This window comes from Mastomys coucha, unplaced genomic scaffold (genome assembly GCF_008632895.1).
Source record: "Mastomys coucha isolate ucsf_1 unplaced genomic scaffold, UCSF_Mcou_1 pScaffold7, whole genome shotgun sequence".
NCBI lineage: Eukaryota > Metazoa > Chordata > Mammalia > Rodentia > Muridae > Mastomys > Mastomys coucha.
Genome location: NW_022196913.1, coordinates 59,877,949 through 59,902,026, shown reverse-complemented (window position 1 = coordinate 59,902,026; position 24,078 = coordinate 59,877,949). Strand labels below are relative to the sequence as shown.

General features: G+C 47.6%; 4 protein-coding genes across 22 annotated transcripts in view; 2 read left to right on the top strand and 2 right to left on the bottom strand.

Moving 5' to 3' along the window:
• Positions 1-3,119, top strand: part of Mxd3 (MAX dimerization protein 3) — a 3,763-nt gene extending 644 nt beyond the window's left edge. Inside the window, exons 3-6 of one of the 2 annotated variants that reach the window (XM_031358611.1) lie at positions 415-444; positions 564-678; positions 2,427-2,610; positions 2,691-3,119. In XM_031358611.1, the coding sequence (XP_031214471.1) occupies positions 415-444; positions 564-678; positions 2,427-2,610; positions 2,691-2,806 (445 nt within the window). In that variant the 3' untranslated portion in view covers positions 2,807-3,119. Of the gene's footprint in view, positions 1-17; positions 445-563; positions 679-2,426; positions 2,611-2,690 lie in introns of those variants that run through there. The other variant, XM_031358610.1, reaches the window with a different exon arrangement.
• A 206-nt stretch (positions 3,120-3,325) lies between these two features.
• Prelid1 (PRELI domain containing 1) lies at positions 3,326-6,710 on the bottom strand. Of its 2 annotated transcripts, XM_031358608.1 has the most exons (5): positions 6,431-6,709; positions 5,631-5,856; positions 4,410-4,523; positions 4,233-4,311; positions 3,326-3,771 (listed from the first exon to the last, which is right to left on the bottom strand). In XM_031358608.1, the coding sequence occupies exons 1-5, from the start codon at positions 6,520-6,522 to the stop codon at positions 3,626-3,628; spliced, it is 657 nt and encodes a 218-aa protein (XP_031214468.1). In that variant the 5' UTR covers positions 6,523-6,709; the 3' UTR covers positions 3,326-3,625. The 2 variants fall into 2 exon arrangements, with proteins under 2 accessions (XP_031214468.1, XP_031214469.1); XM_031358609.1 differs by lacking the exon at positions 4,410-4,523 and having other exon boundaries at positions 6,431-6,710.
• Positions 6,711-6,741: 31 nt separating this feature from the next.
• Rab24 (RAB24, member RAS oncogene family) lies at positions 6,742-8,831 on the top strand. The gene is made up of 8 exons (XM_031358612.1): positions 6,742-7,179; positions 7,260-7,328; positions 7,528-7,606; positions 7,715-7,782; positions 7,865-7,964; positions 8,158-8,208; positions 8,337-8,399; positions 8,485-8,831. The coding sequence occupies exons 1-8, from the start codon at positions 7,063-7,065 to the stop codon at positions 8,547-8,549; spliced, it is 612 nt and encodes a 203-aa protein (XP_031214472.1). The 5' UTR covers positions 6,742-7,062; the 3' UTR covers positions 8,550-8,831.
• Positions 8,832-10,249: 1,418 nt separating this feature from the next.
• Nsd1 (nuclear receptor binding SET domain protein 1) overlaps positions 10,250-24,078 on the bottom strand; it is a 116,939-nt gene continuing 103,110 nt past the window's right edge. For 16 of the 17 annotated variants that reach the window (XM_031358596.1, XM_031358605.1, XM_031358594.1 and 13 more), the window contains 3 exons: positions 21,640-21,746; positions 17,944-18,148; positions 10,250-16,351 (listed from right to left, as the gene is read on the bottom strand). In XM_031358596.1, the coding sequence (XP_031214456.1) occupies positions 14,760-16,351; positions 17,944-18,148; positions 21,640-21,746 (1,904 nt within the window). In that variant the 3' untranslated portion in view covers positions 10,250-14,759. Of the gene's footprint in view, positions 16,352-16,485; positions 16,524-17,943; positions 18,149-21,639; positions 21,747-24,078 lie in introns of all 17 variants that reach the window. The other variant, XM_031358607.1, reaches the window with a different exon arrangement.

Here is a 24,078-nt window from a genome sequence, read left to right as displayed (position 1 = left end):
ACACACACACACACACACCATGCCTTTCACACTCCTGAACTTTCTCCACTACAGGCTTCTGCTTTTATGTCCTTTTACATATTCTGTTCCTTTAAAATGTTTTTTCTTCTACTGACTTCTCTAGCAGGCTTGTTTTTTGATCAAGTGTCACATCTGTCCAGGGACCCTGTTTTGCCTAGCTGTTAAGGGGAGACCCCACAAGTACCTGGGCAAGTTGTCCTGTATCTTTTGGTGTATGTGGATCTCTGATTCCTTTTGTCACTACCTGGGGTTTGGTGTCCTAAATGAGCCCAGATCCTCACAAAAGGCTTACTTGGCACAGACAACTGTGGTGAGTTTTGAGCTGCACGATAACCTGGGGCTAAGGATTTGCAGTGCCAGCTGCCCCTCACTTCATCCCCTTGGCATTTGCAGGTCTGTGCACAATGAGCTGGAGAAGCGCAGGTGAGTCCCAACCTGGCCCCCAACTGTACCAGGTCCCAAGGACCATCTCTCTCTCCCTTGCCATCCCTCCGGCTGGGGAGGCGGGGCTGGTACTGCCCTCCATACTCCTTCCCCTGCAGGAGAGCCCAGCTGAAGCGGTGCTTAGAGCAACTGAGGCAGCAGATGCCCCTGGGAGTTGACTGTACCCGATACACTACCCTGAGTCTGCTGCGCCGGGCCAGGATGCATATCCAGGTGAGGAGCTGTCTGAGGAGCCCACTGTGCTCAGGAGACACTGCGGTCTTCTGGGGTGGATGGCCTGACTGGAGAGCTTCCTCCATCCTGCGTGACTTGAGACAGCCCTGTGCTTTTAGTTCCTGAATCCATCTAATGGGAAGAAAATCCGACAGCTGGGCTGTTCTGGGGCCTTGTAAATCTTCCTTTTGTTATGGTTGGTATTACTTAAGTTCTAGCAGTGAGACCTTGGATGAGTCAGTTTCCGGTTGGGTTCAGCAGGGAGTATATGGCTGGTGAAAATACTGTTAAGCTCTGTGATTCGGCAGACCACAGAGGGCTGGTACCTAGCCTCTGCTCCCGTTTTCAGGGCTTTCTAGTTTGAGTTCTGCTGGTATTGTTGAGTGGAGGTGAGGCTGGAGGCAAAGGAGGAGTGAACCACTAAATAGCTGGTCGGACTTGGCCTTGCCGCTGCTCGGGTGGGATTGCAGGCCCCCTGGTGGACAGAAGTGGGTATGCAGACGCCAAGGCCTAGGCTGTGCCAACCAGGTGCCTTGGCAGGCCCATCTGATGGAAGGAGATAGCTCCAGTCAGACTGAAGGGACAGCAGATGAGAGGCAGAGTCAACCAATGTCTGTCCCGTTTATCAGCGTTTATGACGCACCGCTCTGTCAGGCTCTATTCAAGGGCCAGGGTAGCCAGTGCCATTGCCATTCAGCACATATTTGCATTGTCACTGCAATACATGCCTGCTGTCACCTCACAATTGTCCTGGTTCTCGTGTAGGCTTAGGTTTCTCCTGTGAGCCTGTTTGACCTCATTTTCGGGTAGATGAGTGTGCTACCCAAAGGGGCTGGCACACGGGCATCGATTTCTTTCCTGGGCAGCAATTCCTGAGCAGCCCTTCCACCAGGCTGCCCCCTGCTCTGAATGTACCGAGGCCTGCTTTAGCTGGGATCCCTGACAGGACCCAGCCTCGCTTCCTGTGAATCTCAAGGCTCTCCCTAACACAGGCTTTGCTTTTCTGGGCTCCAAATGGTCCCATGACAGCTTCTAAAGGCTTCTCTCCTGGCCTACCAGAGACAAAGCTGGACTCTGCAAGCTTCCCAGGGTCCCTCTGCCTTGGTGGTATCCGGCCCCGAGGCTTAGTCTAGGTGAGGACGTTTCCTTCTGCGCCTTGTCCTGAGTGTTCTGGCTTAATTCTCCCTTTGTTTTAAAAAAAACAAAAAACCCAAATTATTTGTTTTTTTTTTGGATCAAACCTAGGGCCTTGCAAGTGTGAGGCAAGCGCCTTACCCGGGCTCCATCTCCAGCTGCCATCTCTCTCTTTCTTGTTGAGTATCTCCATGCAGGCTTCTGCCCAGTGACCTGTTGGCCTTTTAGTCTGTAGTCCAACAATTTAGTTGGCAGCACTTCACATTACACTTGATGTGAAAATTTTGACTTTCCATTATTTAAAGAAATGGGAAGAGATGAGATAGTGCTGGGGTCTTGACCATGGGCAGCAGTGGGTAGAAACCTACGTGTGGCCACACCCTTCAGTTTTGCTTGTCAGGATGCTACAGTCCCCAAGTTTATACTGACATTATACCCCACTACATTGTATTATATGACTTGGCCCTAAAGACATTTGAGATGGGGGTGCCCTGTGGTCCATACTCATCTAGACAATTCTCTGGAGCCAACTTGGGTGGGGTTACGTGGCTGCCTGTGTGTAGACAAAGGCCCTGGGCAGCTGACCCCAGTCCCCGCCCCTGTGGGTTCTGCAGAAGCTGGAAGAGCAGGAGCAACAAGCCCAGCGGCTCAAGGAGAAGCTTCGAAGCAAACAGCAGAGCCTGCAGCAGCAGCTGGAACAGCTCCAGGGGCTGCCAGGAGCTAGAGAGCGGGAGCGGCTGAGAGCCGACAGCCTGGACTCTTCAGGCCTGTCCTCCGAGCGCTTTGACTCAGACCAAGGTGCGGGGCATGCCCTGGAAGGGGCAAGGCTGGGGTGGGGCGCGTGGATGGTTGAGCCCCTGACTGGCTTCTCCTTGCAGAGGACTTGGAGGTGGATGTGGAGAGCCTGGTGTTTGGGACTGAGACAGAGCTCCTACAGAGTTTCAGCGCTGGGCGAGAGCACAGCTACTCACACAGCACCAGTGCCTGGCTATGATGCCCGCTGTGGCCCGTATCCACTCTGGACTGAGCCTGCCAGTCAGTGGCCACACACAAGTCAGCTTAGAGCCACATGTTGAAGAGACTATAAAGCCACCGTGTGGGCGCCGACTCAGGACTCTCTGCGGCACAGCTCGAGCCTGGACTACCCTCCCCATCCCCCAGGGAATGTTATGTAGCACTTGGGTCTGCTTTGCTGCTCCCCACAGGGATAGGAAGCCTGTGAACTTCTTGTTCCTGGGCAAAGCCCCCAGGCCTCTGCCCATATATACTGCACAGTATTTTCATTAAAATCCTCTTTTGTAAGCTCCTGTCCATGGTTTTGCCCGATGAGATGGAGGAAGTCCCAGCCACAACTAGAAAAGAGGAAATAAGATCAGTAGCTGGCAAACAGGGTCGTGTGAAAGGCAGGGCACATGTAACAGTGTAGAAACTGCTCTGCGGTCCCGATGCTGAGGCAGAGTGATGCGACTTGCCTGAGCTCCAGATTCAAACCAAAGCTATCTGACTCCAGAACTGGGGCTAATCAAATCAAGTGTTTATTGAGTGCCTGTTATGTGCTAAATATTGTTCAGGGTACTTGGGACACAGCAGAGAATAAAACGAGGAGCCCTGCCCTCTTGGAGCGTACAGTCTATCACCTGCGCACCGCTGTGACCTTTGGGCAAGTCACTGCACCCTTATGCCCAGCAGACAGAGCTGGGTGATGCAGATGCTGACCAGGATAGCGCCCCGACCCACCACCCCAGACGGCAGAGAGGGCTGCAGGCTGATCTTTAATAATCAAGTACACTGGGGAGAAGGGGGAGGATGGGAGCTATACGAGCTGCTGCTGCTGCTGCTGCTTGGTGGCTGCCTTGTTGGCCAGGTCCTTGGCCTTCTCTGTAGCTGCCAGTGCGGTCTCCTTTGCTTTCTCTTTGGCCTCTTTGGCTGTCTCAACAAGTGTTTTGGAAGGGGCCTCACCTGTGGCAAACAACAGGGGCTGGCTTCAGATGATGCCAGAAGACCCACCCACTCCCTGTTCAACCACGGCACCCATTCTTGATGGGTCTGTCTGGCTCCCCCGCCCCCGGATCCCCCCCTCCCCCCGAGATGGGATTTCTCTGTGTAGCCCTGGCTGTCCTGGAATTCACTCTGTAGACCAGGCTGGCCTTAAACTCAGAAATCTGCCTGCCTCTGCCTCCCCAGTGCTGAGATTAGAGGTGTGTGCCACCGCTGCCCGGTGGGCCCATCTTCTTAGGAATAGAGTAGGTGCCCTGTTTCCTGATTCTCCCGCCAGTCCTTCCAGGCACACTCGGGAGTCTCAGGCTCAGATCAGGGCAGTGAATGGCCCAATGCCTCATTGGTCAAACAGAGGTAGAGCCACTCCAGCTATCGGTAGTGAGGGTTTCCCCAACTCCGGAAACAGTGTCCAGGGCTCTCACCTTGTAGCTTGGCCAGGATGTATTCAAAGCCTTTCATTGTCTTGGTCACATTGCTTTTGAACCGGGCAAGACCGAATTCCTGGCGGGAGAGAGAGAAGGATGGGAGAGCTGCTCAAAGACCCAGAGCTGAGCCCTGACCTGCCACACCAGGTCCCACCCAGCCCCAAAGCTTCTTACCTGGACAGCTCTGGAGACACCAAATAAGCTAGAGGAGACCCAGGCTTCCCGACGAATTTCGGTCCAGCCGTTATTGTCAGAGTTCACACAGTAAACACATCTTTCCTCCACCACCTTGGAGGGAAGCCAGGCTGAGCACCTTGAAGAAGCATTCTTTACTCTGCTCTTGTGCAGGATCAGACCCTATTTCTACTGTGCCGCTCAAGCTAGCACCACATTCCTGCACTCAACACTGGGTGAGTCCCTGCCTCCGTCACAAGGGGAAGCAATGACAAAGCTCTTCCCATTACGTGTCCCAGGCCAGAGAGAGGCTGTTCTGCCTCTATAACCTCTCTGTTGACCCTTTGTAGAACAGTTTCTTGGGATCAGCCGCTATTTTAACCCGATTCGGGGCTTTGCTTGGGGCCCCCTGGATCTAGATGGGAGCAGTGTTTCTCATCTGCCTTCTGCCCTCTCCTCTTAAGAGCTTCTGGAGTGTGTTATATAAACATACTCCAGATAATGACAGCTTTCTTTCATTATCAAAGGGTGTGGCGGCTTCCTAAAGAATGTAAAGATAGTAGTCTTGAACACAGCACGGCCATATCTGCCAAGCAGAGCTCTCAGCTGAGGTGACTTCAGACAGTGCTGGGCAGGAAAAGGTGCCTTACTCATGGACTCATTTGCAGGCACTCTGCCTCCCAAGTGCTGGGATTAAAGGCATGTGCCACCACTGCCCGGCTGTCCTGGAACTCACTCTGTAGATCAGGCTGGCCTCAAACTCAGAAATCTGCTTGCCTCTGCCTCCTAAGTACTGGGATTAAATGTGTGGGCCACCACTGCCTGTCTGAAAAGCACATCTTTATAAAGCTCTTCTTCTTTGAAACACCCAATTCCCATCTCTCAGGCTTACAGAAGCTGAGAAAGAATCATCTAGAAGTTCGGAGGTTATTCACACTGTGTGAACATTCCCAAAGATGGGTTTTCAAGCCTTCTGAAGGATCCAAGGTGCATATAATGGATTCCCTCAAATCTCAAAGGGTGTCTCTCTCCACCATCTGAGAGCCAAGGGACAGTCTCAGAGAATCTGAGCAAATGAAAAGGGTAGACCAACTTAGGGGCGGAACTCTACAGATGCAGTTCATCAGTATTTTAGGCCCGCTTCTGGACACAGAAGTTCCCACAACCCTCTTGCCTGAAGTCTGAATGGCAACTATTCTGAGGGTCCAAGGGAAGTCTCACCATCAGCCGGGCGTGGTTGATGTTCCAGGTGAAGGTGGTCATGGTCTGATTCTGTGGGTCCACAATAGAGTCCTCCAGGATGTACACCGAGTGAGCAACGTTGGCAGGAAACAGTCGCTCTGCCCAACGTGGCATCCTGTTGGTCTTGGTCAGGAGTCTCCGGGACAGAAGCTTCTGGTCAGGGGTCACCTCCCGGTGCACTATGTCTTCAGTTAAGACATGTTTGCTGCAAGGGTTAAAGATGATTCTCAGGAGCCTGCTCTTTGACAAAATGTCTACATGTTCCTATTTAGAGCCTCCAGGTCATGGCTGCCTGCAATCTTACAGAGTGATCTGTACCCGGGTTCAGAATTCGAGTACACTGAACCTATCCCCGGGCAAATTCCAACTTCCTCCTCCACTCTGACACGGATTCTGTGGCTTTCCAAAGCGAGCAAAATACCAATAGAGAGCGCCATCAGCAGGTAAGCAAGCCACCCTCAGGATTTCTGACCCCGAAATACCGCTCAACTCCCGTGCTGCCGCCTCTTCCTGTCTCACCACCTCTGGACCGCAAAATAGAAATCTAGAGCCCAGTATAAATCACAATCTACACAATCTTCTTCGAGGACCTTGGAGGCTTGGCCTGATCCTAATCCTATAAGGACTTGGTGCCATAACTGTGGCCACAGTTCCGCAGATCGGCCACATCTGATTCTCTGTCCGGTCTTTCACGGCTCCACTATTCAAAGGCAGCCTACAGCCCGGTCTCCAAAGGATGAGAGGAGGACGACTCCATCTACGTACTCCCCGCCACGTACCTATAGGGATTCGGGTACCGTTGCCAGAAGGCAGCAAACACTTGGTCCCAGGAACTTCGGAGCACGCTCTGGCCCAGGAAATACTTCACCATCGTCCCGACCCGGGCGGGCTCAGCACCCGTGCAGCATCAGGGTGAAGAGCCCGGGGGTGGGGGTGGGGGCACGTGGCTAGGCGCACGCCCGCCAGGCTCGCAGCTCAGTCACCGCGGGGCAGCGCCTAGGTCCCTACCGCCGCCATCAGGGGTTAGAGGGCTGCGCGACGCTTCCGGCGCCGGCCGCACAGGATCGGCCACTTCCGGCGCCGGCGTCACGTGACCGGGCGCCCCGCCTCTTGACGCCCCGTCCCAGAGGTGCAGTTTGGAGTTAGCTACGGGGATCCCGGGTTCAGTCGGTAACCCCGGCGCCGCGGAGCTTCGGTCGCTGCGGCGGTCGCGCGCGTGAGCAGCGCAGGGCCCTGCGGCGCGGTGGAGGGCGCTGTCCGCGTCCCCGCGCCGCGGCTTGGCAAGGGACGGAGCGCCGCGGGCCGAGGCGCCAGGGGCCTGCGAGGTGCGAGGCCCTTGGGGTTGGGGTCTGAGGCTTGGGCTCCGCCTGGGCCGCGCGGACCCTGGAGTGGGTGAGGCGGCCCCGGGAGCATGAGCGGGCAGCGCGTGGACGTCAAGGTGGTTATGCTGGGCAAGGAATACGTGGGCAAGACGAGCCTGGTGGAGCGATACGTGCACGACCGCTTCTTGGTGGGGCCCTATCAGAACGTGAGTGCACCCCTGCGGAGCAGGCATGGGAGGAAGGGGGCCGGCCGGCATTCGACTCTTATCTCTTCCCCTGGTTGTAGACCATCGGGGCTGCTTTCGTGGCCAAGGTGATGTGCGTTGGAGATCGGACGGTGACTCTGGGTATTTGGGTAAGTTCTTTGAGAGCAGAGTTTTGAGCAAACCCGTCTCCCAAATTTAATGTCCAGCCAACTGGAGCCTCATAGAGGTCGTTTTTCCTTCTTCGTACCCATTTAAGTCGTCTAATAGAAGGGGCGGGGGTTATCTGGGAGATGTGGGCTTACTTTGTAATCTTGTGAAGGAGCTTATGAAACTCCCTTCACCCCTCAGGACACAGCAGGTTCCGAGCGCTACGAAGCCATGAGCAGAATCTATTACCGGGGTGCTAAAGCTGCAATTGTCTGCTATGGTAAGGGGTTGGATTCTGGCCTGTTCAAGCAGTAAGCGTTGGGTTACAGGCCAGCATCGGAGGGAAGCCGCTGATCCTTAATGTGTTTCCTGTCTTACCCCTACCAAGACCTCACTGACAGCAGCAGCTTTGAGAGAGCCAAATTCTGGGTTAAGGAGCTTCGCAGTTTAGAAGAGGTAGGTGGCCAGAGCTCACAAGATTAGGGACAGGCCCTGTATTGGTCTGTGGAGATAATCTTGGCCTTGTCTTCTGCTACAGGGCTGTCAAATCTACCTGTGTGGCACTAAGAGTGACCTGCTGGAGGAAGACAGGCGGCGCCGTCGTGTAGACTTCCATGATGTCCAGGACTATGCTGACAGTAGCTGTTTTTAAGTTTCTGAGGATGGGGGTTTGGGGGCGGGCACTATCTGCTTGAGTGTATTTCAAAGATGGGAATGACAGTTTTGGTTGCTTTGTGGCCTTCTCGAACCTGTGGGGTTCAGGAGACTGAAAGGTTAGCTACATTTAGGTGTGCTCCCCAGGTATGAAGACTTAGTCATTTCTCTTTGCAGATATCAAAGCCCAGCTCTTTGAAACATCCAGCAAGACAGGCCAAAGTGTGGGTGAGTGTTGTCGTGGGTCCTGTCAGCAGGAACAGGCAGGATAGTAGAGCAGAAAGGTTCAGAGGGCTGGACCCCTGGGATACCCAGGGCTGCTGGCCTCAGGCCTTCACTGATCCTTTGCTTGCCAGACGAGCTCTTCCAAAAAGTGGCAGAGGATTACGTCAGCGTGGCTGCTTTCCAGGTGTTGACAGGTTTGTACTTCCTCATGGTCCCCAGCCCTCTTGGTGACCTACTTGATCCTCCATAGTGCTGAGCAGCCGCCTCTCCCTTTGACAGAGGACAAAGGTGTGGATTTGAGCCAGAAGGCAAACCCTTACTTCTACAGCTGTTGTCATCACTGAGTCACGACTCTTCTGGCCCAGTGGAATTAGATGAATTCCCAGAGGGGCTGGACCCGACTCTTGTCTGGGCTGGAGTGGTCAAGCGTCTGAGCTATTCCAGGTGCCTATCACAGCAGAGGTGGCACCTGCCTGTGCTGGCCCGTGGAACGGAGGCAGTATTGGGCTGACTGTGGGCATGAGGAGGGATAAGGGCTGGTTTGAATCAATCCCAGGCTCCTGTCCTGGCTATCTAAGTAGCTTCTGAACTGTAAATAAAATTGATGCATTTTCCTGCTGTGTGCACTGGGTGTCAAAACACCTAGTTGTTCCTGGGGCCATGTGGGCCTCACTTATATGAAGACTTCCCATCTAGAAACCAAATAATGGTTTCCTAAGGTTATCACTGAAACCATGGAGAAACAGTGGGCTCTTTTTATTAGGACCTTTTTATTAGTGCTTTTATGTGTCTGTGAGTGTAGAACAAATCCCAGGGCTTCTAAACATACTAGTCAAGAACTGTATCGTTGAATACTGCAGCCACTTTTTTTCTTTTCTGGGGGTGAAGATAGGCTGAGGCTGGGATGGAGAAGTCCAAAGCTCAGGAAGACGAAGGAAAGCACCTCATTGTGCCCAGAGATGAAAGGCTCAGGTACCCCAACCTCAAAACAAGTTGGTTTGGCCAGCTCTACCTGTTGTGTCATGTCTGGACCTGTGCTCAGGGCTGTGACTCAGTCCTTAGCTTCGCAGAGTAACCCTGTAATGTATTCAACTAGAGTCAACTCCATATTTCTATAACTCAAAAAGGCCTTATGCATCCAATTTATTTGCTAACTTAGAAAAAGGACTTGAAGCTGGCACACCTTTACTCCCTGCACTCAGGAGGCAGAGGCAGCAGATCTCTGAGTTCAAGGCCAGCCTGGTCTACAGAATGAGTTTCAGGACAGCTAGGGCTACACAGTGAAAACTATTGTGAAAAACAAAACAAAACAAAACAAAAAAAGGACTGAAGATGGAACAGTGGCCTATGCGCCTTTACTTCTAGCACCCTGGAGACAGAAGCCACCTTTTGAGTTCCAGGACACCCCCGTAAAAACTAATAAAAGCAGAATAAGAAAAGAAAGGCAATTGCTAACTTGTTCAGGATCAGAAACACTGAAAAGCTAGGTGCTTATGTAAAAAGGGCTAAGACTTCCTGTTTAAGCAAAAGGAAGTGTGTTTCGGCCCTTTCCAGTTACTGGTGTGAGGGTGTGGGCTCAACTAGGGCAGGTTCTGCCTTGCTTCTGCTTTCCCTCTTAAGCCCGAGTCTTCTAACTTGCTTTTGAAGATTTCAGAATCACCAACCTGGTCAGTCCCATTGCTGCCATCCAAGCAACTGGGAAGCTGGGACAGGAGGAAGACTAGTTTGAGGTTAGCCTGAACTGCAAAGTGAAACTTTGTTTCAAAAACAAAACTCAAAGTGTTGGTTTCATTTCTCTAAAATAATTCCTCAAAATACCCTGAGTGGTAGAGGATTCCTGTGAAGCCACTGAACTAACACTAGCCATGCTCAGCAGAAAGAGAAAGGATGGATGTTTAGGTAACCAGTACACCTGGGAGGAATCCCATGTCACTCTCCAAGTGCTTGGGGGGCTCAGGCTGGCTCCTGCTCTTACCCCAAACCAGTTAGCCCTCTGTCTTGTTAAGCTGCGTTTCCCCAGAGACAATAAAAACACAGGGCAAGGTCCAGAAGAGTAAAGTTAAACTTTACTTTACAGTATTTTTTTTCTATATACAAAGAATTACAGTACATGTTTATGGGGACTCCTAGCACAGGGCTCCCCTCTTTTTCACTAGGTTCACTTCCAGCTGACAATCGGTTGGGGTGAGATAACACAGTGATGGACCTTTGTTGAACCCTTTTCCCCACTTAAAAAATATAGATAGCTTTCTAGTCAGTTTTCTAGAAAGCTGCTTTTCCATGAGCTCCTAGATGCTGTCCTCACCCAGCTCCCATACTCACCTACACACACACAAGCTGGCACCACCACAACCTGGAGACCTCCTGCTCTGCCCACCGGAGAAACATCACCAACACCTCAGCTCTGCTCCCTGTCTGCCTCTGCCAAGTTGCACTAAGCTCCCAGGAGCAACTCCTAGAGCCTCTCATAGACTTAAGTTCTTAAAGTGACAGGAAGGCTGTTTTGGGGAAGAACCACAAAAGAGTTTAATGTGTTTTGTTTCTACTGGTCAGGAAACATCTCTTTTGAGGTTGTAGTTGTCTAACAAAGCTCTCCCGATGTCCTTGAGAAAGACTGCCCTTATTCTTTGTAAGCAATTGAGATACTGCCACGAGAGGGGAAGAGGTAGAGAAGCAGAAGGTAATGGCTACCCCATATCCATAGTTCTCTTCTGACCTTTCCTGGGCAGGATGGACCTACAAAGGCTATGGTCAAGGTGATATTAGCCCTAAGAAACTCAGTGGCCATCATCTGGACACGGGATGCCTTTCTCCTCTGGACTGGACCGGAGCACTCCAGGGTTGGGTTGGCAGGCATTACTGACTCTGCCTGTTTCGATCCTCTCAGAGCTGAAAGGAACCTATATAAATTATCTTCCCAACAGGAGCCTGGGTTTCTCATGTCACCAATCCCTCAACCCTTGGCAGTGCTTATTTATACCATGAGATTAGCACCATTACATTGTTTTGTGTACAAAGCAATTATTTTTATTTCAATTTACACTACAGCAACTTCTGTACTGACCTAGGAAGCTCAACTGAGAGTGAACTGGTCACAGCCAATCAAAACTCCTGCAGTGGCCACCTAGGTATAAATGACTTGGGATAATTAACATGAATAGCTCAACTTTAACAGCAGTAAATTCCTGCTGCAACTCCTGCCCTGTGATATAGGAGGTGAGGAGAACATTGGGCCTATTCTCATCCAATGACAAACCCCAAGAGGATGACAATATCTCCACTCGGAGGGTGTGTGCATCAAATTGAATGGACAACCTAGACATTCCTCCTGTCAGTTCTGGAACAACGTGGACATGACCTTTAAGTCCAGTGTGAACACAGTGCGGGGCCACAGAGGCTCACTTCTACACATCAAGCCCAGACTGTAGTGTGGGTAGAGGATAAGTACCAAAGATGCACAATTGGCTTAAAAAAAAAAAAAAAGCCTGACATAGTGACTCAAATAAACTTAAACTCCGTAATTTCAGGGAAGCAGACATCTAAAAATACTTTGGAGTAGTGGTGGTAAATGATGGCTACCATCTATTAAAATGGGTTGGCTCCAGCAGGAAGAAAAATTAAGTCTTGAATGCAAATTGCAACAATTCCCTTAGATTCCCCCCCTACAACTAAACGAGAAGTATTACTACCTATGGACATTTCTGCCTCTGGCTTGTTCCCGGAGACTACTTACTGGGAGCTGTCTCATGTGCAGACTCTCTGGTCATCCAAAATTTAAGCACTCAGCCAAATGCCAATGCTAAAATAGCCACCCATTTTTCTGCTGCCAAGTCACACCCTTGAAGGAAAGGTTATTACAGGATTCAAAAGCAGTCCAACGAACTGCAGGATTCTCCATCCCAGCACTTGTGTCACTAAGGTATAGTAACCAGTGCCCAGTTCTAGCTATCCTCATAATGATGGAATGGGGTTCAGTGGCTCCAGACAAAAGAGGACTGTTGCTCACCTGTGTCCCCATAAGCCCTCCACTCCACACCAAATGCACAGCTCAGAAGATGTTTGCCCAGCAGGTCTGGGAGGAAGGCGCCAATGAATGGTGATGAATGGAAATATCAAAACAAAAGACAAGTGGCCAATTGTGCCCCCACCTCCCTCCCTCCTGTCCTGTGAGACACTTCTAGACAGCAGTCAAAGCCAATTACCTATTCAACCTATTGTAGAGAAGCTAGGTTGAGGCCAAACTTCTTCACTTAAAATTTTTACATAGCCTGCACCCCCCACCCCCCCACTTCACAGTTTATTTCATGAAACAGAGCTAAGGTAATCGAACACAGAACATAGTGAAAGGAGACAGTGCAGTGCAGATATCTTTTTCTGATCACAACTACAGATGACAGGAGAGCAAAGGGCACAGGACTGGCACCAAGCAAACCTACTCACACAACCTAAGAAATGAGGGAAAGAAGGAAGGAAGGGTGGGGCCTACCAGCTGCAGTTATATACTTATATTCTCACACATGATAAATATGTAATATAGTGACTTTAATGTCCTGGGTGAATTTCTTTAAAAATATTTTCTTCATGGTTTAAAATTTTTAAAAAAGAAAATAAGATGCCTTTTCTCTTCCTTTTCAACAAAGAGCGTTTTCACTCTGATGATGTGGGAAGAGAGGATGAAAGAGGGAGAACTAGGCAGGTGTATTCAGAGAGGAGATTCTGAGGTTTCAGGGAAGTGCAGGGATTAGGCTCCCAAGCTCAGGACAGCCCTACCCCAGCCTCATCCCTCTGCCTGAGTTCAAGTGTCTCAATTCCAGACACAGACTTTGGGAAATAAAAGCAGATCCTACTTTCAATTTTGATATAAAGCGCAAATGCTAATATAACCACTGTTCTTTCCTCTTGAGAAGAGATAGACGCTAACCTCAACAGGAACGCGGGGAGGAGGAAACTGGGGAAAATATAGACTCCTGTTAAGGGTGTAAAAGCTGTAACTGAGTCAGAAAGGCCAGGAGATGCTGTCTGTTTGCTAAAGATGCTAAGTTGGCAAAGCTGACAGGTAAACACATCTGAGAACAAAGGGCAGGTGGGTGTGGCACAACTAGCCAAACAGCACTTCCTGTTGGCAGTGTGTGAGCTGGGGAAATGGTAGGGCAAGGTAGCACCGACAGATTCCCAGCCCTTGGGCCCCAGCTCAGGGCAGCAGTAACAGATAATCAGCAGTTACGAGGAGTCATCACTTAGATCAGACATTGCTCCAAACACCATGTCTCTCCACTCTTGGGGAAGGGTTTTGGCTTGCACTGAGCTAAGTTCCCAGGCACGTGCTCTCTGTAATAGAAGAGTACAGCCATTTGCAGGGAAGTAGAGAGGGTTCTCTCCTACCTTCAGGTAGGAGGGCACAAGACCAGGAAAGAATTTCCATGGAATCTGACACTCTTCTTGAAGGTGGTGTGTCTTATTTGGAGCTTGCCAAAAATTCCCTATGTCCACTGCCCGAGACTGAAATCTGAAAGCACCTGAGTGTTTGAGGAAATGAGGATGGGGGTTCTTGTAAAAGGATTACTGGTAGAAAAGGAAGGTAAGCTTGCCAATTGCCCTTGTCCACTTCTGGGACACTCCATTCTCAGAGAATATCTCCCTTTAACCAGATGCTTCTCCGAGGATAAATCTTCAGACTACAGCACAGAGACTGCAGCAGCTGCCCCAGCCAACAGCTCACCTTGGCCTTGATGTAGCACCCTTCCATGTACAGAAGAGCTTTGCGGGCATACACATGCACATACATGCATGCATGTTCCAACCAGGAGATATATGTTCTATATAACCACACTCTGGGCCACAAAACAAAAACAAAAACAACCCCCCCCAAAACAACCAAAAAAAAAAAAAAAAAAAAAAAAAAAAACAAAAAACAAAAAAACAAAAACAAACAAAAACCCCAAAACAAACCACTTGAAAACAGAACTGGAAACCCACAGCCTACCAGTACATTCTGTTGTTCCCTGGTCAAAGTCCTTGAAGTCTGGGGACCCAAGCAGGCAAGTTAGGCTCACTGGGATCAAGCCTTATGCAATTGTCTCCCAATAATGACTGGCCCCTGCCCTTCCACTTAGCAATATTCAGCAAACTGCCAGTAATGTGAAGGACACCAGGTTCTCCTAAAGGTTTTACAGGGTTCTCAATGGCACACAGTCCGGTTAGGGAAATAGCCTTGAGAGCCCTACACTTCCCAACGTGACCAGTGGGACTGAATTCCATGCTTGATTCCAAGGTGGACTTTTTATTTTAGTTGACCATATGTAAAAGTTAGGGCAAAGAGACTCAAGTCTGTCTGTCTCCTGGACTGGGGCCCGATGACTTCCCACACACGGTTCACAACCACAAGTCCCCATGGGCTAATGTCACAATAGTTCTGAGTGTCGAGATATAAGGAAAGAAGAACAGTGGAAGTGTTGGGAATATGTTTGTTTTTCAAGAAGGAAAAAGAAACGAAGATTTCCCTCCCCAAATGGTACCCTGGGGATAGCTTGTCTAGTTATGTGACATTTACTGTATTATTTCTGTTCTGACTCTGCACATTTGCGACTAGATGGAGCCTGGTTAAGAGCTTGAATTGCATTTTCTGGTTTGGGGTCTGGCCCTCTTCCAAGAGACCAGCAAGTTTGTGCCAAAGTTTGTGTGCCCCCAGAAGACCAGCAAGCCTGGGCTAGTGTCTGTCCAGCCACTATTGGCCAAAGCCCTGCCCCTGGTGAGGCTTTTCCCAGACCCCAGGGACTCTGTTCTGTGGTTGTCAACTTCTTTTCTTCATTGGGGAGGGAAGCTGAGATCTTCCCAAGAGACCTGAAGGACTGCCCACTCTTGGCAGTGAGTCCTCTAGATAGCTGTTTCACCTGTTTAACCAGGCTTGGTGCTGGGCTAGGAGGTCCTGGGGTCTGCTCAGCTCCCACAGGAGTTCTTCCTGAGGCTTGAGTTGCTGATTCATATAAAAAAGCCTTGGCAGAAGGTGGAGAAAGAAATCTGGCATGGGTGAGCGATTTAACAGCTTGCCAAGGGTGTTCTGAAGGAGCTGCTGACTTTCCAGCTGGCTGGAGGGAATCTGACATGCCACTTTTCTCCACAGCTCGTGGCACATGCCCCAGACCTTTGCTAGATGGCCATGAGCTTGACTCGAGCATTGGTGTCTTCTCATCAGCCTGTGGTGTGACATCCTGAGGAGAAGCAGCCCGCTCCTTCTGACGAGGCGTTAAGTCTATGAGATCCATCACCATAGCAGCTCTGTGCTTTGATTGGGTGTTCTGGTCTACAGGCCTCAGTGCTTTCTCTTTAGCTACCAGAGACTGGACCACAGCTGACAGTACTTTCTCAGGAGGTGGAAGTCTCTGGGTCAAAGAGGCATGGGACTTGTCTGGGGGCCTGTCAGAAATCTGGGGTTTGGGACTGTTGATGGTTTGCAACCTGTCTGGGGATGAAAGTCTCAAGCCAGTGGAGGCTGGAGTTTTCTCCACTGCCGGGGACTTTGGACGGGCAGCACCTATGGATTTATCCAGCCTTGAGTCAGTCATTCTTAGAGGTCTTTCCAGTGGCAGGGAGCTGACTGAAGGTGAGGAACTTGGCCTGGTCAATGGAGAGGCTCTGTCAGGTGGCTGAGGTCTTGGTCCTTCTTTAGCAGGTGGCCTTTCCTGTGGTCTCTGGCTGGATACCAAGGACTGGGATTTGGTCCCTGACCCAGCAAGGTCTCTGATCCTATCTAAAAGGTGGGAACTAGAGTCAGTTTTCTCAGGAGGCCTCTGACAAGTCCCTGTTGGGGCTTTTCTGGAGAGCGGCAGCATCTGGGCAGCATCAGTAGGTGGTTGATCAGACTTCTTGGGCCCTTGAGTAGCCATCTCTGATGACTGCTCTTTCAGCTGAGTGCCGGGGCTTGCAGGATGAGTCGCTGTGGGAGGCACATACTCACGGATCTCCCCTGGTTCCAGAGGGTTGGGCCCACAGGGATCATGTTCAGTACAAGACAGACGCCCATCGAGCTTGGAAATAAAAAGCATCCCTTCTCGATGTTGCTTGCAAAAGGAGCTGGGGCACATCTCACAGAAGGACGCTGCTTCCTTCCCACACACGTCACACTGGTGCCAAGGACACTCCCACTTCCCTAAAAACAAGAGTGAAGAAAAGCTTAGGGAAAATAGATGCATGTAAGATGAGCCATGGCTCTGAGACTGGTGTACAGCAGTGGCTGCCAAGCCTCCTCACACTGCCGCGTTCTTCAGAGTTGGTGCCACTCACCTGCCATTACTCCTTCCCCAGAATTTCAGCTTCCTCTTCTGCACAAAACAATATATAAAATAACAGCAAAGAATCAAGGTTGAGTAACTAAGTATCAACTAAATACAAGTAAGAGACTATTTCTAGCAAGAAGGGCTGTACAGTAGAAAAAAAAAAAAAAATCAAACAAACCCCAAAGTTCCTCTTAAGATGAAACAATTTTTCAATATTTCCACATTTGTTTGCAAATTATGTTTGTCCTAGAAGAGGTTTTTAAATTTTGTGTTATTTGAGACTGGGTCTCACTATGTAGCCAAGAATTGTCTGCACCTACAGTTCTAAGTGTATGACCATACTGAGCTCTAGTCAGCTTTTAAATATTTAACTCAAAGAGGAACATTCCAGCCTTTTAACATTCTTGATTATTTTGTTTTAAACAGAAATAGAATATCATACAGATGCAAAAATAATAAGGGAAGCCGACTCACCTTTGCTGAATTTTAAGTCTTGAAATCAGCACAGAACTTTATCTGCATTGTCCATGTAGAACGAGAGGAAAAACCTGGAACTAACCTAACCTTGCATCTAGTCCCCATGAATAATAGCATGTAAATGTCTCCATCTCCAAATAAATAGGCTAGATTTCATTGATGGAACCCATCAGAAGTATGCCAGTCACATCCTATGCCAGGAGACACTCTTAAGTGAATCCCTAGTTCTATTTCCTGGTTCTCACATTTCAGTGTAATGGTCTTGCCCACATTTTACTTGGCTTTCTGCTATATCACAGCATCAGACTATACAAACTGAAAACAAGCCAACTCATAAACACACTCCTCTGACTTCTACACTTAAGCCTGCTGTACACTTTAGAATAACCTACCTCTAAGAGCCACACACACATCTGCTGCTGGTCTTTCACAACAGTCAGCATGTCCAAACAGCTAAAATCCTAAGATCCTTGGACTTGCCCAAATGACATTGACTTCTCCCAACACCAATTCCTGGTACCTCATCTACCTGCGCAGCTTTGTCCTGTGTTAGACTGACACAACTACTCCATTCACAAAGAAAAAGTCTACATTGAAGGTAGAAGACTCTTACAGGGTTGAGAGAACCTGTGGACTTGACCATCTGAAGTCTCTCAGTGTGGCTCTTAACTATCCTCAAGAAGTCATCTCACCAAGCTTCCCTTCAACTTCCCCATGACACAGACATACATAAGAACAGAAAACAAATCTTTATGGGTTGCTGGAAAGGCAAAATAACATAAATGGAAATAAAAGTTTCAGTTTCCTTCCCTGCGTAAGCTAGGATTTTAGGCCTTTGTTTTCACTTACTGCCAAATAAGAATATAGACCAGACCTCTCAACTGTGGGCGTGTGCTTACAAATAGCATTCGCTTTCAGAGTGAAGCAAGCATCAGATTCTGAAAACTCTGACAGAGAAGGAGTGCTCTGAATGGACTTAAGCACCAACCTGCTGGTCGCTTGGTCAGATTGAGACAGTCTGCATGGTAAACTTTCGGGCAGCCTGGCTTCTTGCAGGAGACGAGCTGACCAGCATCCCCACAGCTGAAACACTCATCCTCTCTTTCCTTGGTGACTTCACCCTGGCTCCTGCGCTTCCCATGTGGCTTCCTCTTGAATTTCCTTGACTTTTCTTCTGTGACAATGGGTTGATTCTGGAGGTCAGATATTGAACAGTTAACATCCTGAGCTCAGATGGAGACTTTAATTAGATTAACCATCCTATCAACCTTAGTCTCCCCTCCTCTGGAATAAGACAACACTCAAGACACTGCTATAAAGATAAAGAGAAAAAGCAGGAAGACACAATGACACATCAGATACCCAATTCATGTTAGCATTATAGGGGTTGAAGAGATGATTCCCAAGTTAAAAGCACCTGCTGCTCTTTCAGAGGATCCAGCTGTGACTTGGAGAATACATACAGCAGCTCACAACTGTCTGTAACTCCAATTCCAGATCAGATACCCTCTACTAGCCTCTGTTGCACTGGGCATGCAAGTGTTGCACAGACACACATATACATGTAATGGAATAAAAATTTAATATAATATATATAAATAAAATATTAACTTTCTTTCTTTCTTTTTTTTTTTTTTGGTTTTTCGAGGCAGGGTTTCTCTGTGTAGCCCTGGCCATCCTGGAACTCACTCTGTAGACCAGGCTGGTCTTGAACTCAGAAATCTGCCTGCCTCTGCCTCCCAAGTGCTGGGATTAAAGGCGAGCGACACCACCGCCCGGCAATATTAACTTTCTTGTACTATTCAAACTGTCAGCTTTGGAAAGCTTTCTTTCTTTCTTTCTCTCTGTCTCTCTGTCTCTCTGTCTCTCTTTCTGTCTCCCTTTCTTTCTTTCTTTCTTTCTTTCTTTCTTTCTTTCTTTCTTTGTTTTTTCAAGACAGGGTTTCTCTATATAGCCTTGGCTGTCCTGGAACTCACTCTATAGACCAGGCTGGTCTTGAACTTAGAAATCCACCTGCCTCTGTCTATCAAGTGATGGGATTAAAGGTGTGTGCCACCAGTGCCTGGAGAGACAGGTTCTCTTTTATGTAGCCCTGGCTACTCAGGTATTTGCTATGCTGACCAGGTTGGCCTTGAACTCATAGAGATCCACCTGCCTCTCACAAGTGCTAGCTTGGATTAAAGGTATGCATGACAATGCTTAGCTTTTTCCTTTTTTTAAAAAAAAATCCCAACTACTTATTGTGTGCATGTGTCTGGTGTGGGCACAAATGTACCATGGTGTGTGTATGTGTGTGAAGGTCAGAGGATAACATGAGAGACTGTTCCCTATTAGTCTTTGGAGACAAAATGCAGGTCCATCAGGCTTGGCAGCAATTCCCTTACCTACTGAGCCATATTGCTGGCTTTTATTATTTTGCTTTTTTTTGTTTGTTTGTTTGTTTGTTTGTTTTTCAAGACAGGGTTTCACTGTATAGCCCTGGCTGTCTTGGAGATGGCAATCCAGCCTGCCTCAGCCTCTCCAGTGCTAGGATGACATGAAGGCTGTTGTTTAACAATCTTTAAATTGGGATGAAACAATAGAAAAACACTTCGTTAGTATTAAAGGCCACCCATTGTGTAACCTTTTTTTGGTATTTATATAACTAAAGATTTCTGTAAGTACATGTATGGTTATTTCTTTATTCAATAAACCTTCACTAAGCACTTCATTAGGAAAAGAGAAGATTATTTTACACTTTTTGTTTTCAACAAGACATCTTTAGGTCAAACTAGATTAATGCCTACAACTTCCCATAAGGCCTTTGTTTAGCCAGCGATAAGGTTCATTTAAAAAATCTCTCCTACTCTGATGAGGTACAATGATCTCATCTTCTACACTGTGCTCTGGTATTTCATTCTCACAGTTTCAAACATGAAATGTCATCTTACAAGGACTTGACCCTATTAGAGATAAATTTCATTATTATTGTAACATGGGAAATACAGCAACTAGCAATCAATTAAGAAACCTAATGTAATGTAGACGATTTTCCTAATTTAACAAGGTGAACTAATAATGGAGCTGGGCAGTGGTGGCACACACCTTTAATCCCAGCACTTGGGAGGCAGAGGCAGGTGGATTTCTGAGTTTGAGGCCAGCCTGGTCTACGGAGTGAGTTCCGGGACAGCCAGGGCTACACAGAGAAACCCTCTCTTGAAAAACCAAAAAAGATATTATTCATTTTCATAGGTTTGGCTCAAAACAATGAGATCCTTACTGGTTCCTATGTATTTTTTACTTTTTAATATTGAACTTCTCAGACATAACGGGAAACACCCAGTTGGAATCACTGTGTAGACTTCTTTGTACCAACTTTAAATTTCAGAACCACTGTTAGAATGAGAGACACTTAGACAATCACTAAAAATTGATGGTTAAGCTGGGCATGGTAGTTCAATCTTTTAAATTCCAGAACCAAGGAAGCAAGGCAGACAAATTTCGGTAGGTAAGAGGCTAGCTAGCCTGGTCTACTGAGAAAGTATAGGCCGTCCAGGCCACACAGTGGGACCCTGTCTCAAAAGAAAAGGAAAAAGAAAGCAAAGCAAGATAAAAATCACAGAGCAGCAAGAAAAACTTGAAATAGTATTTAAGAAAAGCAGGATCTGATAAGCTGGGCATGATGGGATATTCCTTTAATCCCAGAATTTGCAAGGCAGAGGCAGGTGGGTATTTGGAAGTTTGAAGACAGGCTAGTCTACAGATTGAGTACCAGGATAGCAAGAGCCACACAGTAAGACTTAATTCTCAAATGAATGAATGAAGAAAAGGAAACCATAAGGAGTATGAAAAACGGCATTGCAGGTAAGTCATAAGGTTCTCCACCTATGTATGCACTCAAATGTGTGTATGTATGCACACAAATGAATATGAGAGGGGAGGAAAAACCTTCAGTGAGGAACATTGGTCCCGAGGTGATGGCACATGCACTACCAGCACTGGGGAGGCAGAGGCAAGTGGAACTCTGAAAGTTCAAGGTCAACCTTGTTTACAAAGAGAGTTTTAGGCTGGGGGTTGTGGTGGCAAACGCCTTTAAACCCAGCATTTGGGAGGCAGAGGCAGGTGGATTTCTGAGTTCGAGGCCACCCTGGTCTACAGAGTGAGTTCCAGGAGAGCTAGGGCTACACAGAGAAACTCTGTCTTGAAAAACAAAAAAAAAAAACCAAAACACCAAAGTGAGTTTTAGGAGAGCCAAGTCTACACAGAGAAACTGTTTCAAAAGAGCCCAAAACCAACCAATCAAATAAAGAAAACCAGGCAGGTATGGGATGGATACCTGCAATCCCAGGATGTAAGAGGCAGGAACAAGAGGACAGACAGACTCATGTTCAAGAAAAGGAAAAAGGACAAACACACACCTGGGCAATCTAAATATCCTACCAGAAGGTATAAATGAGTGACGTGAGGCCAGCAAGAAGTAGCCTACTTCCTAGGTTTTTTACTTTACAGTCTGACACCCCTCATCTGGGGGGTGCTAGAAGAGTACTATTGAGTCAAACTGCACAAACACTACAGGAACATCAACTAGATCATACTCATTAAAGAAATAGCTTCTTACAATGAAGACTCATCCCTAATACCGTACCTACCATTGTACAGGGAAGATATGGCATTGCTCCTAATATAAAAGTTTAGAAAGCAGTACCTTTGGCCTCACACCCAAGAAGCCACTGCAGTTCGGTGCTCCACATTTACAGACAGTTTTTCCATTTCCAAGACATTCTAGGTTGTAATTGAAGGTAAGTTCAGTGCCTGCATAAAAGACCACAAAGGTATTAACATATATGGTTACCCTATTTCTTAATTATACGTGACATTAGGTTCTTTCTTTTTGTTTTTTTTGTTTTTTGTTTTGGTTTTATCGAGACGAGGTTTTTGCTGTAGCCCCGGCTGTCCTAGAACTCACTCTGTAGACCAGGCTGGCCTCGAACTCAGAAATCCACCTGCCTCTGCCTCCCAAGTGCTGGGATTAAAAAGGCGTGTGTCACCACTGCCCAGTGACATTAGTTTCTAATAGGATAATATTATTTGATTTTTTGGTTTTGTTTGAAACAGGGTCTCTCTATGTAGTCCTGGCAATCTTGACACTCACTCTGTAGACAAAGCTGACCCTGAACGCAGAGATCTTCCTGCAGCTGGAGTGTCTTGGGATTAAAGGTGTACAACATCATACCCGGTTAAAAGTATTTTTAAAAGAAGAAAAACTAAAGTTATTAGTTAACTAACCTAACAGAAATTTAAGCAGCTCAATTTTTAAAATAACCCTCACCATTAAAGTATTACTTCTTCCATTTTTTCATCTGTTTTTCAATTATTTAAATTCAAAGTATACTAGCTCACTAACAAAAATAAAGGTATAACTTGATGGTAGGATGCTGGTGCACATTTGTGATCCCAGCACTCAAAAAAGTGAGACCATATCGTAAGGCAACAAAACAAAACATGCCTGAAGAGATGCCTCATTGGTTAAGGGAGGTGCTGTTTAAGCCCAAGGCCCTGAGTCTGAATCATAAGAATCCACATGGACAGGGTAGTAGAGGCACATGCCTTTAATCCCAGCACTTAGGAGGCAGAGGCAGGCGGATTTCTGTGGCTCAAAACCACAGGTAATGAGATCTGATGCCCTCTTCTGGTTCGTCTGAAGACAGCTACAGTGAATTTCGCCAGAGCGAGCAGGGCCCGGAGACAGCATGGCGGCCAGGGGTCCTGAGTTCAATTCCCAGCAGCCACACACATGATCGCTCATGGCCATCTGTACAGCTACAGTGTACTCATATACATAAAATAAGTCTTTAAAAAAAAAAAAAACAAAAAACAAACAACTACCCAAAATACAACAGAGAGCTGGAGAGAATGTAGTTAAGAGTGTTTACTGCTCTTTCAGAGGACTTGAGTTCATTTCCCAGCACCGATATCTAGCAGATCGCGTACCTTTAACTAGCAGTTCTACTTCTAGTATCCTGTTCTGCACTCCACTGACAACCACGCACACATAAAAAAAATCTTAAAAACAATACAACAACAAACTATCAAAGCTACTCTGCAATCATGGCCCTAGCAAAATTTACTTAGAAAAATGTACTTTCTGTACATTTAAAAACTATGACACGCCAGGCGTGGTGGCGCACGCCTTTAATCCCAGCATTTGGGAGGCAGAGACAGGCGGATTTCTGAGTTCGAGGCCAGCCTGGTCTACAGAGTGAGTTCCAGGACAGCCAGGGCTACACAGAGAAACCCTGTCTTGAAAAACAAAACAAAAAAGAAAAAAGAAAAACAAAAAACTATGACACAAGTGACCACAGACATTAGGCCCAATTAAATACCCATTTCCACATACCTTAAGTCGTTTCTCGGTTGTTGTTATACAATAAAAATGTGACAGATAATGCTATCAGACTACTACTCACTCATGTCAAGTGTACTCACAATTTAGCATCTCACACTTGCTGGCTTAAATCATTTGACTCCTACATTCTTACAGAAAATGACCATGATAAAGCTGAGTAGTGTCAAATCCACCAGTTCTTAGTGGCTTTATAAAATAACCATGGAGGCTGGTGATATAAGGCTCTGTTAGTATACACAAAGGCCTCAGGTTGACTCCTAACCCCATGACTTGAGTCTACTACTCCCTTAAGACATGGAGATGAGGGTGCTGGAGATAGCCGTTCAGAGCACTGACTGCTTTTCCAGTCTTTTTGAGTTCAATTCTCAGCAACCACATGGCAGCTTACAACCGTCTACAACTCTAGTTCCAGGGATCTGACAACAATGCATATAAAATAAAAATAAAAAGATTATTTAAGGACAAAGAGCAGAATCGGGGGAAAAATGTCTTCTCAAGAAAAAGCAAAGGTGTGTGGATGGGTATCAGAAGATTCTTTGGTTTACACTGTGGATTGATGGCAAATGTGGAAGGCAAAATGAAAGACGAGACTGGAGAAGCTACAAGTTTCTAAGGTGGGCCAATTTTGGGTTCCTTAATGTTAATCTCAGCACTCAGAAAGCAGAAGCTATGAATTCGAGGCTAGCATGGTCTACATAGTGAATTCTAGTGGAGCCAAGGCTACATAGTGAGACTCTG

What these genes read in the sequence shown, in the direction of transcription:
- Prelid1 (XM_031358608.1), bottom strand. Translation starts at nt 6,522, where the DNA reads ATGGTGAAGTATTTCCTGGGCCAGAGCGTGCTCCGAAGTTCCTGGGAC. An exon ending in CGGTACCCGAATCCCTATAG is followed by an intron (nt 5,857 to 6,430) that starts GTACGTGGCGGG and finishes TAACCCTTGCAG; the next exon opens with CAAACATGTCTTAACTGAAG. An exon ending in TCAACCACGCCCGGCTGATG is followed by an intron (nt 4,524 to 5,630) that starts GTGAGACTTCCC and finishes CTTCCCTCCAAG; the next exon opens with GTGGTGGAGGAAAGATGTGT.
- Rab24 (XM_031358612.1), top strand. Translation starts at nt 7,063, where the DNA reads ATGAGCGGGCAGCGCGTGGACGTCAAGGTGGTTATGCTGGGCAAGGAA. An exon ending in AGCTTCGCAGTTTAGAAGAG is followed by an intron (nt 7,783 to 7,864) that starts GTAGGTGGCCAG and finishes CTTCTGCTACAG; the next exon opens with GGCTGTCAAATCTACCTGTG. An exon ending in CAAGACAGGCCAAAGTGTGG is followed by an intron (nt 8,209 to 8,336) that starts GTGAGTGTTGTC and finishes TTTGCTTGCCAG; the next exon opens with ACGAGCTCTTCCAAAAAGTG.